Source organism: Schistocerca piceifrons, chromosome 7 (genome assembly GCF_021461385.2).
Source record: "Schistocerca piceifrons isolate TAMUIC-IGC-003096 chromosome 7, iqSchPice1.1, whole genome shotgun sequence".
In the NCBI taxonomy this organism is placed as follows: Eukaryota; Metazoa; Arthropoda; class Insecta; order Orthoptera; family Acrididae; genus Schistocerca; species Schistocerca piceifrons.
In genome coordinates, this window is record NC_060144.1 from 405,421,118 (window position 1) to 405,440,852 (window position 19,735).

At 35.9% G+C, this 19,735-nt stretch overlaps 1 protein-coding gene across 5 annotated transcripts in view; it reads right to left on the reverse strand.

The window, feature by feature from the left end:
- The window catches only part of LOC124805073 (la-related protein 1), a 148,480-nt gene that overhangs the window by 90,132 nt on the left and 38,613 nt on the right, over nucleotides 1–19,735 (reverse strand). For 4 of the 5 annotated variants that reach the window (XM_047265500.1, XM_047265504.1, XM_047265503.1 and 1 more), the window contains 4 exons: nucleotides 15,309–15,382; nucleotides 12,918–12,968; nucleotides 4,275–4,521; nucleotides 3,606–3,716 (listed from right to left, as the gene is read on the reverse strand). In XM_047265500.1, coding sequence (XP_047121456.1) covers nucleotides 3,606–3,716; nucleotides 4,275–4,521; nucleotides 12,918–12,968; nucleotides 15,309–15,382 — 483 coding nt within the window. The remainder of the gene's footprint in view (nucleotides 1–3,605; nucleotides 3,717–4,274; nucleotides 4,522–12,917; nucleotides 12,969–15,308; nucleotides 15,383–19,735) is intronic. The other variant, XM_047265502.1, reaches the window with a different exon arrangement.

Here is a 19,735-nt window from a genome sequence, read left to right on the forward strand (position 1 = left end):
AAGAAGAAGAATAGCCAACTTCATACATATAGTGAAAAAATTTCACATGCAATTAGGAAATGAGGTATAGTTTCTATGGCCGCAGCCAAAGGAAATCCCAACAGTCTGACAAAAAGACCGTTGTCTTATTTTGGTAAATTAAAAATGGATAACACATGATGCAAAGAAACTGGAAGGGACATGGAGGAACTTTGAATTACTCCGTAATACACTGGCAAATGACTGCCAAACAAGAAATTGCAAAATTCCAAAGATTGAAGATTTCCATGAAAAACACAGATCTGTAGTCACCTGGAGAGAAACATCAAGAAATATTGAAGAATGGAGAAACAATTGAAATAAACTTAGTCCACAGTGGCTCATACTTAAAGGAACAAATAGCTATTGATGCTTGTTCGTGAAACAACTTAAAGGGCAACATTATAACAACTTTGGAATAGTTGTTGCTAAAATTCAGTTCTATAGGTTGGCTCCACTGAAAAAGTAGCAGTGGACATTATACTGCTGCACTAATCTTCTACTGGTATGTTAATAGGTTTGTGTATTGACAGTTGCTACAAAATCAATATTATAATTAGTTAAAATAAGAACAGTAATTAATTATTAATAATTAGTATTTCTCTCACAATGCTTACACATGACATCAATTAAATAAGGTTTCAAGGAAAGTATGAAACAATAATAACCATCATCTTTTATCGTGTACATTTAGCCGGGTAACACACAGCATCTCCATCATCGGTTTTAAGGTAGGGGCGACTGTTCAAATTGGCCATCAGATCTACAATTTACGACCTTTTCTGTGATCATTTGTTGGGAAAATGGTTGATATGTTTTACACTTTTTTCTTGGTACTGGTGTACGTACTCCAATAACAGTTTCACGTTATAGCAAATCTCTTCATTTCTCTTTCTGTCCAAATTTGTGTATCCTGCTGTCTGGCATGTTAACATTCTTAGCTCTTACATCTGTCTTCAATAAAAACAGTAGCTTAAATCCAAGATATTTAAATTCTTTAATTTTTCTAAGACGATTGTTATTTATACACATTTTGCTCGGCATGGGGTTCTCTCTCACTTTTTCTAATTTATGTATTGGCTGATACTGCCACTTAGTATTTATTAGAAATGAAGAGATTTGCTACACCAGAATTAACCTTACTGATAGGATTTGAAGTCTGTTGCAACTGTTATTGCTGGTGATAAATGTCTTTTACTTATTAGTTATTAACTGGCTGACCCTACCCAAAGCATTGAGTTCAAGTTTTTACAGGAGGTTTACGCTATGTTGCCAGACATTGTGTAGTCTGTAATGACAAAGAGGCTGTGAAAAATTTTCAGTTTCCATAGTAGACTTAAAGTGGTTTTTGCAGGGTGTATCATTTTCTCCTGACTGCGGAGGCAAGTGTATTTTAATTCTTTCCCATTCATTTTGTTTGTAGACTTTTCATATCAACTTCATCTTCTGTAGTATCAATCTTTACATAATGCCCAATAACCTATTAATAAATAACAAGTAACACTCCCCCACTTCTGTCCCTGTCCCAAATTATTCCCAATTCAAACTCTGAAGAGGGTTTACTGACTACAACACATAATTACACTGAAATAATACCACACTGAGAACAATACTCAGGTATCAAATAACACTTACTGAGACTGTACTAACACCTGTACATACAATCATAATCTTGTCTCTATCACATGTGTAAACAATCACATGTCCCTTCAAGCACCGATATGTTACATATATGCAAGTACACATATTACTCCAAGTATTGTGCTTTAGTTTTTGACACTATATATAGTGTGCATCAAAGCTGGTATTTTCAGCAGGTCGTTATAGCAGCAACACACACAAGAAATCTATATGACATCCCCAACTACTCACACACGCATGAAGTGTGTCAACACTTCCATAACACTATAACTGTGTTGCTAAGCAAATTTAACGACATGATTCTAGACAGCATTTCTTGCTTGCTAGACATAGTTCCACACTACTGTCAATTTAGTATGAGATATGGTAAGATGTGCAATGCTACTTTTGTTGTCAGGTGAAATTTAATGCATTAATTTCCACAACAGAAGCAATTTAATACCAGGTGGCTTATAAAAACTTGATACTATCACTGTTGCATAAAAAATACAAATTGTGTAGATTCCATTTCCACTCAACACTTGAAGTGAGTGAAATGTGTGGGTGAAAGAGAGTTGTAGGCAAGCTGACAACTCATACAAATTTTACATAGATCCTGTGTAACAACAGTATTCAGAGGCAAAAATTAAATTGTGTACAACTGGTCGTGACAATACAAAACTTTCGAGACTAACATCACTAAAATGTATGCCCACCTGGAGTGATTATGAAGTTCTATTAATAATGAAAAATAGGTGAAAGTAATTTTCTGAATCCGTGAAAACTGCACACTCACTCACCAAGCAGTCAAATGTATATTCAAAGCCATTTTTAAATAATAAACCGTACCTCTGGGTCCACACGATTTGACTTACAGTCAACTACACCCACCTCAATAAAATACATCTTGCTCAGGGACATAGATATCAGTACAACTTTTTCTATATTGGGAAAAGATAGCAATTTTTTTAAGCTCATCACAGTAAGGTTAATGTATTTAATTTTACCTTAAAAGAGAAGAGGCAGCCCAAAATATTTATATGAATTCTGTAGGACTTAATCAGAGTATGTACTAACTTAACTGACATTAAAAGTACAACCAAAAATGTCAAAGTTATGAAAACTGAATAAAGCCATACTCATAGCTAGTCCCAAAACATTTTCGCTGGTAATATTCTTTTATCAAACATATCAAATCGAGAAAGAGTTCTAACAAAAAACCACAGTCCCAAATACCACCAAAGCCTTTAATTTAAATATCAGTATTTGTATTCCCTCTATTAAATCTTTAACTTTGCATTTCATCGTCCACCTACTCACTAAACCCTTTCCTCAATACCTTCAAACAACATTTTTCCATTAGCTTCTAACAGGAAGGCCAGAATAATGAAACCTTGACATTATGAATCATCCACTCCATCTCCTTTTAGCTTTATGAAATTTCCATTTTTTGGAACTCTAAGACAATGTGCACAACCACTGGAAGGAAGACTCCCACTAATTCACGTTCCCCACTCAACAAAGCACACATATTACTACTCACAAAAGTGATAATTAGAAAAGCATCATAGTATTTATTTTTTATCAGAAGAATAAGGGCAGGAATGAAGGATGTACAGTGGGAAGTGAAAGGGAGAGTGAGTGTGAAACACTAAGTTAAAAGATTACACAGTACTATGCAGTGTTAATATTTTGTTTAGCACATAATCATGCTTCATATTCAACATCAAAATCACACAAATGTGTCATTATTACACATTGAAAGCATCTGTTTGCCCTCCAATTGGTGGATGTTTGTTGAAATGGTAAGCGAGGGGGATCAAACAGTTTACTTTATTAATATTTCATTACCCGCGACAATGAAAAATATTGTGTAATACTGGCCAAGGACAAATTAAAATTTACAATACACAAAGAAAGTTAAAGTGTGATAGTTAAAAAATGTATTTTAACAGTTTCATAGTTACCATAATCGGCACTCCGCTCTCTGTAGTAAGCACCTCGAAATTTTGGAGAATGGTCTCGTTTGCCAGGAGCCTTCATGTCGATATCAAGTGGCACCCACTTCTGTTTAGGGTCTGGTTAAAGACAAAAAATGTGGAAAATGTTTCAAAACCCAACCCAAGTTAATTTCTTTTATTTGACTTATATAAAAAGAGAGATCCTTCATAGACAGTTGGGGATTTGTTTCAATAATTTGTCTCATCGACTTCTAACAATTGGCACTTAATACACATACTTTTCCTCAATCCTAAATTGCATCCACTAGCATAGTATTAAAATACACTTTTGCTATAACTGAAAAGTGGTTTGTCTCATTAAACACAAAACTGGAAATTCTCTTCTAACTAAACATCATAATGTACTGAACACAAAGACAGGCATGTTAAGAAAACATCATTAGCCTAGGAGCAGAGTCAGTCTAAGGAAAACTAGCCAAACAAGCAAGTGGCACATTGGAGAAATTTCAGTACTGCTTTATGAGACAATTGTCACTTATAACTTACTTTTTTTTTTTACACACACAGAATTAGTAATACAAACATAATACAGGAAGAAATGTGTTATTCTCACTTAAGGGCATTACTAAGCATGAATCTGACAATGTTAAAGAGACAAATTGCATGAAAACTTACTTTTTTTTGCAGCTGCTGGTACACTGTTTGATCTCCGGTTTTCTTCTGCTCCAGGCATTGAACCATTCAGACTTGAATTCCTCTGCTCAATCTTTTTACATTCCTGCTTCTTTCGCTCTACTTTTTTGTCATCAGTTGCCAAGCAATTACCATTTTCTACACTGGGTGTATTCTGCTGTTGTGGATTGTTTACTTTTGCACTGCCAATGTTCTTTATCATTTGGGCTGGACTTGTATGAACTTTCTTCTGTGTCAGAACGTATTCAAAATGAAATACAAATAAAAGCACATAGCACAGAAATGAAATAATTAAAAACAAATATGTCTTCAATGCAAAATGCTCAGAGACAAAGATTTCAGCACAGTAGGACATTATGTTACAGAAAGTTGTAATGATGAGTTACCATTTTGAAATATGTTTTGAACCACTCTCACTGTTCTATGCTGTAGAAATTTTCAAAACTAAAACATACATTAATCAATTCATAAATCATTATTTACAAAACATGACACCAGAAAATTTAGTACTGATGAAGTCAAAAGTTGCCATTGGCATTCATTCAAACATTTCGAACTGACTAAATTAGGAAGATGAAATATTATGTACAATTTTATGTTAAGATTAGCACATCAAATTTTATTGTTTGATTTTATTGTATAGGAATTGACACGGGATAGAAAACTTCAGTCTTTCATATTACATAACTACAATCAGTAGGTGCATGAAACATGTTACCATATACATTAACCATCAACCAAACATCGACTTATTCTTTAGGCTGTATTCACAAATACTGCTGAATAAGAGCAACGATGACAGCACAACTGGAAAGCAATGCCATAATGATTGATTCATAGGCTTTAAGGAAGATTAATCACTTACGAGTAAAAATAATGAAATGCTGAATACACACAAATGAACAGTAGAACACAATTATCTTAGAGAGCAATCCAAAAAATCATTATTGCCTTTCAAAGTAAATTTCCTAAAATGCCAAAAACATTAAGACTACAATACAAATGTACTGTCATTTCAAACAAATCACAATGAGACACAAAACATTAATTTGCAAACAAACAAACAATGGAAATTGTAGCTGCATGACAAGAATATTATATTATTATTATTCTGGATTTACAATATGAGTACATTTTTCCAGCACCTACTCTAGATTACAGTAAGTCACTACTTATTGTTCTCCACTCTTCTCTATTTGTCCATAAATCTTCAGGAATGTTGTTCTTCCTCATTGCTGACTGAACTCCCTGTATCCATGTATCAGGTGGTCGTCCCCTTTTTCTTCTTCCAATTGGTACCCAGTCGATTATGCATTTTGGTAGCCTTTCCTGTTCCATTCGTCTGATGTGTCCATACCATTTAAGTTGTTTGTGCTCGATGAAATCAATAATTGAATTTTTACATTTCATCTTGTCTCTGATTACTTCATTTCTTATTCTTTCTCGTCTTGATATTCTTGCTGAACGTCTCCAGAAATCCATTTCTGTGGCTAATAATTTTGATTTCAGTTGCCATTTTGATGTCCACACTTCTGAACCATATGTAATAATGCTCCTAACTATTGTTTTAAAAATCCTTATTTTGTTATCAGTTGTTATGTGTTTGTCCCAGAGAATTCCATTCAATAAAGAGATTGTCGTCTTTCAAGAATTTATTCTTGATCTAATTTCTTTGTCCTGTTTCCCATCATTTGTAATTTTCACACCTAAATATTTATGTTCCTCAGTAGCTGTTATTGTTCCCATCCCTTCTTCTAATATTAAGTCTCCATTCACTCCACCAATTACCATGTACTTTGTTTTATTCATGTTTACATTTAGACCTGATTTTTTATATTCTTGAATCAATTTTCTGGTCATATACTCTATGTCCTCACAGTCTTGGGCTATAATCAGTTGGTCATCTGCAAATTGTAACGAGTATATTGTTCTATCATTTATTGGTATTCCCATAGCGTGACATTTTTTCTTCCAATTCTGTAAAGTTACTTCTGTATATATTTTATACAATGTAGGTGAGATGCTACATCCTTGACGTAATCCATTTGTGACTTGGAATCCATGTGATAGATATTTACCAATTTTTATTTTTGAAATAGAATTTTTATATAAATTTTGAATTGCTTTAATTATTCTTGGATTTATTCCTATTGATATTAAAGCTTTCCATAAACTGGATAAAGGCACACTATCATAGGCTTTTTCTATATCTATGAATACTAAATGTATAGGTTGTGCCCGAACCATTTTTTTTTTCAATAATTTGTTGTAGGCAAAAGATATGATCAATTGTTGATCTTCCAGCTCTAAAACCTGCTTGTTCTTCAGCCTCCTTTTCTTTGTATTCTTGTTCTAACAAATATTTAATAATTCTTCCATTTAATCTACTGAAGGTATTGGTCACTGTTATTCCCCTATAATTTTTACACTCATCTTTCGCTCCTTTTTTATGTATCACTGAAATATATCCTACTTTCAAATCATTTGGGACATCTTCCCCATTTAAACATCTTTCGAAAAGGTTTCTTAACAATTCCATTAATTTCTTTGTTCCTAATTTTAATAATTCTGCAGGAATACCTCCAATGCCTGTAGCCCTTCCATTCTTTAAAGATTTTATTGCAGTTTTTACTGTCTCTATTTCCAAACGGATGTAATTCTCTGCTTGTAGATCTATCATTTCATTATATTCAGGGTTTCCCAAGTATTCTTCCCTGTTTTCTGTTAATAAACTTTTAAAATATTTTTCCCAAGAGTCATGAGTAATATATTTAATATGTGTTGTTTCTTTAGAATTCCTTCTTAAATTTTTTATAGTTTTCCATGCTTCTGTGTTTCTTTTACCACCAATATAGGATTCAATTTCATGACAAGAATATAGGAAGACAAATATGGCATTATGAGAATGCTATATAGTGAATTGAAAATTTAAATGGCAATCAACCATGTTAAGTTTTAATGACAACAAGCACAGACAATAACCAAATGTATGACTGATAAGACAATATGAGGACATGTGAAAATCGGCCAAAGAAAATTATGGCATGGACAGATATTGAACGACATAAAAAATTAAAATGAATCTTCCTTGTAAATAATAAGTCCTGGTCACAGTACTGGGAAACTTCATAATTTTAATTAGTAAACAGTATCATTGGAACCGAAACACATCAAGTAAACACTTCAGTAGCAACTGCTGAATGTTATGCTTTATTTTGTCGTATTGGGTACTGTTTCATTAAGGCACACTAATTAACAAATTTGTATCTGGTCCATTCTGGACTTTACATATGAATTTCTTCTCAAAAAGTAGCTCCCTTATCCACAGTGTATCCCACTTTTGTACACATTTCATACTGAACACACAAGGCGGCTACAATGCATGTGCACATAGGCTCGCTCCCTTGCCGCACTGATCTTTCTGTAGAAGTCTGTATGAAGGGTGTTTGTTGCTTGCTTGCTTTCTCCTCACCACAACATACTTGTTCAGATACAATGTAGTTTCTTATATACCTCCCCTTTCTGTAGAACAAAGTGGCTAGCTATTTATTTTTATAATAATAATAAATAAATTTCCTGGTCCTTTTACAGTCTTATATAAATGGTTGAATATACATAAATATATAGTATAAAAACAAACACAATACAAAAGCAAGCACTTCACAATTTTATAACTCAATATCTAGACCGAAACAGTCCTCAGATTCTTGTGTCAACAAATGCAGTTTACCGAGTACAACAGGAAATTTACTTAAACACTTCAATCAAATCAGTGTGTCTGCACAGTGAGACGTCATATGTCCTTGAATCCCCCATCATATAAACAGGCACCACCATAACTTCCATCCCTTTACAGAAATGATACAGAGTTGCCCAGAGTTTCCTGAGGAGACCAAACACATTTACACAGTTTGTGGGATCAAGTATCAAGGTGACAATCTGGTGGAGTAACCTTCTGCAAAACATCTCTCCATTCTTGACACACATCATATATCAGAGGTGCATCTTGCATTGGTCAGGCTAGTTTTCTGGATTAACCCTAGGACTCACTCTGCTAAAATTTCCCAAGTACTCGATCTGGGGTCATACATGACCCCAATCAATATATAATTGACTGTGTGTACTAGTCATTCAGAGGACAACGTACTGTCGTTTAATACTGTTTGTTTAGATTTTATTTATTATTGAGACACATTTCACAGCTTTTTTAACAGGTATGTACATAGTAGAATTAAATTACATATGGCAGAGTAATTACATATCAGAAGTTACAATATTACTCTAAGTCATAATTTGTTTCACTCATAAATGTTTCACAATGGCTTCAAATTTACAGAAAATGTGATGAACAACTCAACAGGAAACATAATTCTAACCGGAATCCGTACCATAGTCATATGCACATATTTTGCAAGTAGTAACTATTTCAGAATGTTCCTTGCAAACAAATTTGTTACACTTTTTGCATGTTGAACTGTATTTTGTGTCCCTTGATCGGGGGCAAATGCAGCGTCTGCCTCGCTTTCTCTTCTGATTGTCGGGTATTACGTCTGGATGTCCACTGTCTAACAGATCATCAAATCCACACCGTTTGATACTGCTAATAATATCCTTGTTCCTTGCTTGTGGTAAACTCAAATGACATTCCACTTGGGGCTTTGCCATTTCTTTGGCCAACTTCATTAGAAAAAGACGTGTCTCTGTTTTTTCAACAGCAACACAGAAGAGTCTATAGGCATTGAGTGCAGCTAGATCGACAAGATCATAAAATACTGCTAATGGCCAACGTTTTGTACCCTTTTTCACAGAAGAGTAAGAGCTCATTTGATCTAGCGTATCAACACCTGATTTTGTTGAGTTGTAATACAACACTAGTTCTGGTTTTCGTTTCAAGTTGTTTTCTTTGGGCACTTCAAATGATTGATGTTGAGTTGACAGGAGTAGCACAGCCTTATTTCTCTTTGGAACATACGAAACTAATAGGGTTTTACCACTGTATGCAAATCTGGTAGTGCATTCTTCCCTAGTTTTCGAAGGCAAAAACTCTTTTGGGACTTCTTTTCTTGTAGAACGTAGAGTACCTACACGTGTCAATTTCATTTTCAACAATTCTCGGCCAAGGTCATAGCTTGTGAAAAAATTGTCAGTGGTAATATTCCTACCACTGCCAGCCGGATGACGCACTAAATCTAAGACCACTCTCTTGCCTTGATTCACTTCTCTCACATCACCACTCCTTCCAGTGTACATTTGAAGATTTGTCAGATAACCATGTTCACAGTCTACTGCGCACCATATCTTGATGCCATACTTTCCTGGCTTTGAAGGAATGTAGACCTTGAAACTGCACAGACCTCTGTATACGCAAAGATGTTCATTAACAGTAATGTTGCTGGAAGGTATAAATGATGTTTGACATTGCACGGCAAGCAAATCAAATATTTCCTGTACAGCTTCAGCCTTATTTCCAGTCCTCTCTTTCCTTTCAAGTCTTGTGATGCGGTCGTCAAAACGAAGTGAACGCAGAATGTCCTGATATCGCCTCCTCGACATAGTAGCACGGAATAGAGGAGTGCCATATTCAGAGTCCCAAAATTCGTCAATAGGTTTCCCCCGGCTCTTCTGTACGCCATACAGAATCAGCAAGCCTAAAAATGAAAGAAGCTCACATCTGTCTGTATCACGCCAGTCAACTAATTTTCCAGACACTTTCAATTCATTTCCTCGTTGATTTGTGAACTGAACTATTATATCCAGCAATTCATTAGTAATAAACTGCCTGAAACAGTCAACAGCTGAGCTAACACTAACTGTACTAGGAATACCTGCTGAAAATCATCGTATGTTGCGGATTGGAAAACTACGAATTGATGGTTCTTTTGTACTCCATGCAATATCCCGACCCCTGCTTACCAGTACTGCACTTTCATCTTCTCCACTGTCATCATTTTCAGCAAGAATATCATTTTCTTCTAATTCATGTAAACAAATTTCATCACTTTGGTCTACCTGTGTCTCTATTCCAACATCTTCGGCGTCACTACCTTCTGAATCATTACTGCTACGAAATAAGTCTTCCATAGCTTGTTCTACACTATAGCCAGGAGCAAAACGTATTCCATCCATGCTGAAATTACACTGCAACAACAAACATACAAACGAACTTCCAGTTTGAGATTAGTTCTGAGTAACACCTGAATAACACCTGAATTCAGTGTTACCAACACAAAATACCTAAGAAAGAGATTGATAGTTGATAATCTATACATTCCATGAATGTTACATATAATCTATCTGGGGTCATAATTGACCCCAACAGCAGTTTTTGTTGATTATTGATTTAAATGTTGCGTCAAGCGCTCTAAAAATTTTTGTGAGAGAACTACAATACTGTGTGGTAAAAGTCATAAAATTCTGGATTTTTACAAGAAATAAAAATATTATTTTATCCATAGTAAAGATTATTGGGGTCACCTATGACCCCAGTGAGTCCTAGGGTTAAATGTGCTGGCAGGTACATTCTGTAGCTGCACACTCTTGGAATACACTTACAGCTGCTTTTTGCCCAATTGATGGTGGTGCAATATTACATAACATGACAGCCACTGAAGTGGTGCTGATTTAGTAGTGCTGCTAATTATTCTCATTGCCCGATTTAGCCTATCATCAGCTTTGCAGGCATTTGCACAGTTCTCCCAGATTGGAGCACAGTTCTCTACTGTAAACCGATGCCAATGCAACAGTACAAAGAGCATGAGCATTTGCGCTCCATTCTGGCCCAGCTACTTTTCTAATATCAAAGCAGATCACATTTTCGAAGTTGTACCTATTGTTACTACCTCAAAATTTGACAATAGGTACAACCTTGAAGATGTGTGACCTGAATATCGAAGGAATCACTATATACAATGAAGGTGGTAGAGTATTTTGATCAGGTGGAGCATGTAATGTACTTATACTGTAGGCAATAACACGTACATTACATTGTTTCCAAGTATGGCTGCCTATGAACTGTTCATGAAACACAAGCAAGCAAGTAGATGTGGATCCATGTTGCACATCTGTTGGTAAGTTAGTCAAGATAATGTATCCACCATAAAATTTTCTATGTAAAAATATTTTTCTCACCCTGTTTCCCAATCACTAGCAGCCAAACAGAGAGTAAAGAATACTGCTGCAGTCAAAAAAATCCACTTGAAAAGAAATCTGTAATTGAGGCGATGGGAAAACAAACACACACACACACACACACACACACACACACACACACACACACACACACACACACACAGAGAGAGAGAGAGAGAGAGAGAGAGAGAGAGAGAGAGAGAGAGATGTGGGAGCAACTTGTTTCCTTCTAAAACAATCCTTTACACTATTTTGATTTTTCAGGGAAACTAATTTACATGTCATTTATCATGAATGTGTAGTCTTGATGTGAAATATTGTACATTATAACAAACAGGTAGTACTTGGAGCACATATATAACAACATTATTGTGTAACTTAGAAGACAGCTAGGAAAGCAATACCTTAGAATCAGATGCAATTTTATTAAAGAAAATGGGAATATCTGATTCAATCTGCTTTTCATAGTTGTGCTTGAAAAGAAATCACTTAATCTTCACAGTAAAGTCTGTGGTAAAGTTGAGGATAAAAGAAGTAAAAGATATTACATTGGCAGCAATGAAACTATACCAATAGGCAGTTGCAGGTATCAGGGACCTTGTAATATCTAATACACCTTCCCCGTTATTGGCAGGAATCAATTAGTTAGTAAAATTCTTTTGGGCAGTGGACTGCGTCTGTCATATTGTAAATGTGGGCTCCTGTTACGAATAACCTCACTCATGTATGTAATGCTACGAACTCAAATCAGTGATAGATTACGTTGCATAATTTAACTCCTGTACACCACTAAATGTTCGCAAGATTTCACAATTCTGCAACATCCTAAAAGACAAGGCAAGGAACATTTTCAATAACTCTCCTTTAATGGTTGTTTAGTCTGTGTTATGGAAGTTTTTCAATAAATTATGTGATTGGCGAAGTATCATACTTTCTTAAAAACAAGGTTACAGCTATGGTCAAAGGCAAGTGAACACAGAAAGACGAAACAGAATTCAATCTGAAACTATACAGAAGTCAACTGCAGTCCCACTAGGCAAGCAGTACGGTATCTTGCTCAGAGACATTGATTTCAGCATAACTCTTCCTATGTTGGGAAAAGAAGACAATTGTTTAATCTCATCACAGCATGTAGATACCACTGCCACCTCTATCTTGAGACTTACAAACCATGCACAAAAACAGTAAAGCCCATTTTAATTATTATGTGGGAAATGGTAATTATAGATTGATTACGCTGACTTCTAATGTACATACTGTTTGGTGTTGTTGTGGTTTTCGAACCAATGACATGACAACAATGAAATTGTGCCAATAATTTTATGAGATTTTGGCATGTGTATTTTAAAACACAATTTTTTTATGACCATGAAGAGTTGACACACTTCATTTTAATGATACACAGTGTATGCTCAAAAAGTGACTTTAGCAAGTTTGATTCATACCATCAATAATAAGTAAAATGCCAGTATAGTGTGTTACTAAAATAAAATTTACCTCTGAACGTCCCAATGTTGGCCAGTCATCCACATCAGTGAAACTGCCTTCCTGAAAATTAAGATTGACTTAGTATCGCGCATTTTTCCCCTTTCCTATTTGGAGTCTCATTTGCCAGTCAGAAGTCTTATTCAAACAAGAGGACACAAATTATGTTAGTGAAACATTTCTCATTTTAAGAGAAGTATAGGTCAAAAACATGTAAGGAATTTCATAAGGGCAAGAATTACTTTAAAAATAGACAAAATATATTTTATGAAAATTATTCGAAAGTATCACCAATGTGCTTGTATCCAATTGAAGACACGCGTTACTGTAGGGAGGTGGGTGGGTGCGTGGGTGGGGAGGGGGATGCTACCAGTTAAGGGGAAATTTAATGCAAAAAATGGGTCAAAAACTAACGAGCAACTCTTCAAATATAATATTGGAAACAAAAGACAACGTACTTTCAAAAAATTTGCTGAGACATACTATTACTTTGTCATTAACACATTTTTCCAGAAGAAAATTAACTTGAGAAAGACGAGCGAGGCTACATGTGGAACTGACAATATTTTACCAAACAAGGAAACTTTACAGAATGGTAAGATCCTAAACAAACTCAGTATGAAAGGTGATAACAGAACCTTATGATGCAGAGTAAATGTAGAGATTTGAGGTTATGAGCAATGTATAAATCAATTAGAACAAATTCACTGTATTAGAAAATTAAGATACTAAGGACAAAGATACAACCAGCAAATGTTGTTACAGGTACCCAAACCTCTGGATTAAATTGTAAAGAAAGAAGCATTAAATTACAAACAGCTTACAGACAAAATTATTTAGTTGGACAGATAAAAAATCTACTCACCAAAAAGCGGCAGAACACACACATAAAAGACTGTTATGATAGCATGATTTCAGAGCCAGTGGCTCCTTCTTCAGGCAGAAGGGTTGAAGCCGAAGGAAGAAGGGTGAAAATAAAAAGGGCTGGAGAGGTCTAGGAAAAGGGGTAGATTTTGAGGGGTAGATTTTGGGAGTCACCCAGAACATTGAGTCAGTGGAGGTGGAGACTTACCATACAGGTGGGAAGTAGATTGGTGAGTAGATTCTTTATCTAAAAAATGTGTATAGAATTACACAAAAGAGGTGCAATGAAAAATCAATGTCTCATAATGCAAAATTAAAACAAATCACTGTTGTTAAATATGAAGCGATATATTCATCACAGTCTGTAGTCACTGGGGGCAAATCAGTAAAGACACAGAAAAAGAAGAACGAAAAATACTAACGAAAATTTTTGGTATGGTCTGTGTTGAGGAAATCTGGATAGACAGAAGTCTAATGAGCTGTATCAAACTTTTGGAGAAAATCTCACACGCATTCAGGAAGAGAAGACTGAAATTTTATGGCCATATTCTGACATTCACAGAATGAACAATAATAAAATTGACCAAAAGGATTCTCTAGCTTGCTCTTTCCCGGTACGTTGAAAACAACTGGATACTTAAAAATAAAAAATATCTTCAGGAAATTGGCACTGCAAACAAAATTCTACAGAACAGAGCTGCTGTCAGTACCTTAATTGACAAGCATCAGTTCAAAACCACACCAAGTGTTAAACCTAAGAAGACATGGACACAAGAATCTTAGATAAAACACAGTGGAAAGACGAGATTTTGGGAGGAGGAAGAGGAGGAGAAGAAGAAGAATGATAGGTAATCAGCGAAATAAGTTCAATTGCGCTCCAAAGCTGAACAAAATTATGTAAAATGTATAATAATAATAATAATAATAATAATAATGTCACATATTTATAGGTCTACTTTAACCAAACTTTTGCTGGCTGTGTTAATATCATCATATGAATTCCAATAAGAGAAAAATTATGAAAATTAAACCGTACATTCTTAAGACAGAGTATCTTGCTCAGAGACAAAGACTTCAGCATAACTTTTCCTATGTTGGGAAAAGAAGACAATTGTTTATGCTCATCACAGCATGTACATACCACTGCCACATATAAATTTACAGCTGATCTTAAAACGTAGCTGGCTGATCATTAAGAACAACCTACCCAGTTTAGGGTCTCCTTCTAAAGGCAAGGAAGAACCCCCCCCCCCTCCCCCAACCACCAAATTAACTATACACAAATTCCTCTATCCAAACCCAGCCAGTAACTGTTAAACCATTACAGTAATTCTCCACAAAAGCGAGGCAAAACTTTGTAAGAGAGTAGTCTTTCCATACCATTATTTCTTGGTTGATGTCATAGCATCAATTACTTCTCAGTGAGTTTCCTGATATTCCCTGCAGAACAGCATTCTTGGTAATGCCATACACGGTGGTACTAAAAATTTTACAGTAATCATAACTATAAAACAGTAATTTTAAAACTGTGGAACTCACACGCTGATTTGTGTATCTTCGGTCCTGTGTCATCTTCATGACAAATGGTGGCTGAGCTTGTGTACTGGCATTTTCTGTGGAAGACAAAATACCAATGAGTGAAGTGTTAAAACTTTTTTTATATGTAGATGCCACACAACAAAAACTGAACAACAAGATTTCTCTGTATTGTAACACACATGTCTGGGCTAGGTGAGGATGCCCTTACAAGATTGCACTTGAGTACAAAAAATAAAAACAGTAGGAATAAACAATAATAATATTGCAAATAAAATAAAAAAAGAATCCTAGTTAATTGTATCATTAGTTAAGAATAAAATTTTGGGAACTTGGTAGTTATCTACAGCACATGTGCACATGAGACATGGTATGTTTGTGTAAAAGACAAATGAGGAAATAAGTCACCTTCACATAAGTAGCGTCAGTACAAACAAAAGATCATGCATGGCAAGGTGTACTGAAACTGCTGACATTAAAACTCTACCTTTAGTACAGTTCTTCAATTTGCTTTCCACATTTCACCAAATAATTACAGTAAAAAGAAGTTTTTATGCTAATTGCCTGAACATATCTTTCCCAGGCAGATATAACTGCTTCACCGGTTTCCATAGGATTTTACTGTGTTTGCTGATATTACAGAAACAGAAGTTCGAGCATTCAAAATACCTGCTTGTCACCAGAAATCTCAAAAGTTACTCCTAATCTCCCATCTACATTGATTACCTCACTCATTAATGTATTCCGTTTCTCTATTTTATCTTGCATCAACGTAATACCTTGCTGTACGATGCAGGATTCCTCAGAATATAGTTTATGAAATCTACAAATGATAGACCACAGCAATCAGTCATTCTTTTTTGCAGGTTTTATTTGGCAAATCTAGATTTCGGCTAGCGCCTAGCCATTATTAATGCATTATTTCATAGTATAATCTTGAAAGAACTATGGCAGACACCCGAACAACAGGGAACTGCCATGCATTGATGCAATGAAATAATGCATTGATAATGTTTAGGCACTAGCCAAAATCTAGATTTGCCAAATAAAACCTGCAAAAAAGGATGATTGATTGATATGCCCTATCATTTGTAAATTACATCACAGTCGCTGAGTGCACCCATGTTCCTAACGGAAGGTAACCTCATTTATGAAATCCTTCAGGCCCGTGCGTCTTGTGTGTCAGTAAATTAACGTGACAAATTGCTCCTTTCTTTCAAACCATTCACAGACCCATTCTTCCTTTTTTCTGTCGCCTGCAAGCCATTACTAATGTAATTGCAGCTATCACTTTCTTTTGGGTTTTCAACATCTTAACCTTTTAAAACTGCATTAATTGACATTTTTTGTCAATATTATTGATGGTGTGAGGTCGCTTCAATATACTGAAGGCCTGACAAACTACTGTTGTCAATAAATATTGAACGTGTGCAGGCCTCTTAATTCTAACATTAAATTTTTTTCTCTGAAAATGGAGATACTCTGTAGTTGTACTAGTTTAAAATCTTTGATCCAGCACTAAATAGAATATTTATCTTTGAACCTGATGCTGGCATAACAGCCGAAAACAGGTTCGTGAATAATAAATACTGTGAAGTATTACACCAGTGTTTTGTGTGTTTCATTCGCAAAGTATAAAATATTCTACCAAGAACCAACGGAACAGTCAATGCAATTCATCTTCGTATATGGAGGAAGTGCAACTCCAATCAATATTTAGTGTTTGTCCTCTAGGAGATATAAAGCTAGAAAAGCAGGCACGTTCTGAACTGCGATGTCAGTGATTTTAAAGATACATTTCAGTGATTGATTTACTTCTGTTAACTCCTTGCTATGTATTGAAATCAACAGATTTATTTTCTTTATCACTGTCTCTTAAGGATGTAACAGGATTAGTAGCTTTCATTTATTTCGATGGGATTACCGATTCACTCGTTCTTTCGTACCCAGTGTTTCGTAAATCCCATTACCTTGGGGAGCCTTCAGACTGGGAATGAGTGTCTGTGCGGTAGTAGCCGCCGTTGGTTACTTGCATAAAAATTCTAACAAAATATGACTAGCGCTGACACACATCTGGGCAATTTTGCGACTGCATTTTCCGATGCAGCGCAATTACCGGCGGCACACAATTTTTTTCAACGCATTAAAGCGTGTCGACCAATATTAAAAAAGTCGTGTCTTATTTTGTGGCTGGAACTGAGTATGCATCATTAATCAGACACTGGAAAGCAACTAATTCACAAACCACACAATATTTCTGTGTAGCTTCCCATAGGGTGCCAAATGGCTGCCAGCAGCAGAATATACCCACGTGTCGGGACAGCTGTGCGGCGGACGTGCAAGTGCTGCGTGGCTCAGGCGCTGCCGTGTCCTTGAGGGGGCGAGTAGCGCGCAGCTGTCAGCCGCGAGCAGCCGGCGTGACCTTGGATTGAGGCCGGGCTCACTGCGCAGCGAACTAGCTGGCTGGCTATTGCTCTCCAGCAATGCTGGGGTAGTATTGGCGGCGCTATCGCGCGCTCCGTCTCTCAGGATGTAACAGTATTTTCATTACTCCAATGAAACAGCTAGAGCAAGCTTTTTTTTCCACTCCGCGTCTCGAGGTTGATGGGGCCTTCCGTACAGTAAATGCCCTACATTGATCGTTCTGGTGTGTGAATTTAGCGCCATGTACTCTGCTGCGCATTCGAAGTACAAAAAGCTCAAGAAAGTAAAAGCGGTGAAAGGGGGCCGTGAGCAAAGCACGTTTGTTTTACATCACAGAAGTGACTATGCATAATACTGTGATTAGACTAAAATCTCAGTTGTCAGATTTACTGATGACGTATCTAGATATTTCCAAATACCAAATTGTTCCAAGTGAGTCGCTAGTGATGGGTACATTTTTCCTGCATGGTAAAAGGAACTCACCAATATTTTACAAAATACTTTTACTTCAAAGGCGTAAGAAAGGCCAAATTTTATAAGGATACAATACTGAAATGTAAAGAATTTCGCATTTAAAAAAGAAAAAATTAGATTAAATACAACATATCAAAACGAGTACACATTCAATATTTTACGTCCGTCCGATACGGAACATTTCTAGTTGCAATAATCGTCTGAACTGATATGGTACGCTTAGTGGCGTCTTGACTGAAGTTTTCGACATTCCCGATAATTTTGTCGTTTTAACCAGGTGCACTGAGGAATCATTCTTCCTGCGTTCTCCTTTACTTTGAAGGTGTTGAGTTTTGTGATTTGCGTTGTGACGCATACGCTGGGGTATTTTCAACAAATGTGCAGGTTCTCTTTACGAATCACTTTCTCTGTGGCTAAACATTATTAGCAAATCTAACTTAAACTTTCTTTCCGGTTTTTCCGCTCCTCCCTTTTCCCCCTTTTTTGCGAATGCTGGAAAGAGCGGTCGAGATGTGTACTCTCTGACGTGACAACGTGTTTTTAAATGGTGCTGCTTCGTAATTTAATGAGGCAAATCCAGTAGTACTTGAGATGGCCAGTAATTAGACATGAATTTCAAAATTGCGATAAAATACTGGGCACATTACTATATAATACATTCATTTTTATACAAACACACACTTTTTCAAAATACATTAATGAAAATTTTAAGACAATACAGTGGATGAATATTAAAGGGCACACCACAGAACAAGACTCCTCTTATTCGGGATGCTAAAGAATGTGCTGTGTGTAAAAACAGTCCTCCACCGCTGTCGAACATTGTGCAGTCAATTTTCTTGTGTATTTTAACACAACTTGCCAAATACCCATTGAGCACATACGTATGATTTTAATAATAGTGACCTGACCGTTATGGTTGATTCAATACGCGTCACGTCCTAATACTACTTACTGTTACATTTATATTTTAACAGAATTTTTTGCCTTTATTTACTTGCACAATGAATATAGGTACAGAGACAACGCTACACAAACTGAGACACTTATTGGTTCTATAAACGTGCAGTATCGGAAAATATCTGTGTTAGCATTCTCTCTCTCTCTCTCTCTCTCTCTCTCTCTCTCTCTCTCCCCCCCCCCCCCACTTCAATTTCTTCTTTTTAGACACTTCCTACCTCAGGCACATATCTAAGTCCGCATAAATTTTAAAGAATTGTCATAATCGGGTATTCCGCTTACCTGAAAACTGTAAACACGGCTCCTGAACACATGACATAAAAACTTGTGACTTTGGATATTATTTTATATTGCATGCTGCTAGGCTATTCTCGAATAGCGGGCGGATCTTGCGTTTCTAAGTACGTTAGGGATGTCTTGGAGGCAGTTCTCTTCGAACCCGAGTTCAGAATGGGAGAGAGCAACTGCTTCGTCCGAGTCAAAGTCTGAAGCAGTATTTACGCATCTATCATTTCTGAATAACAGCACTGTGTAAAAACATCAAATTCTTAATACATAAAAAAATCAGAGTT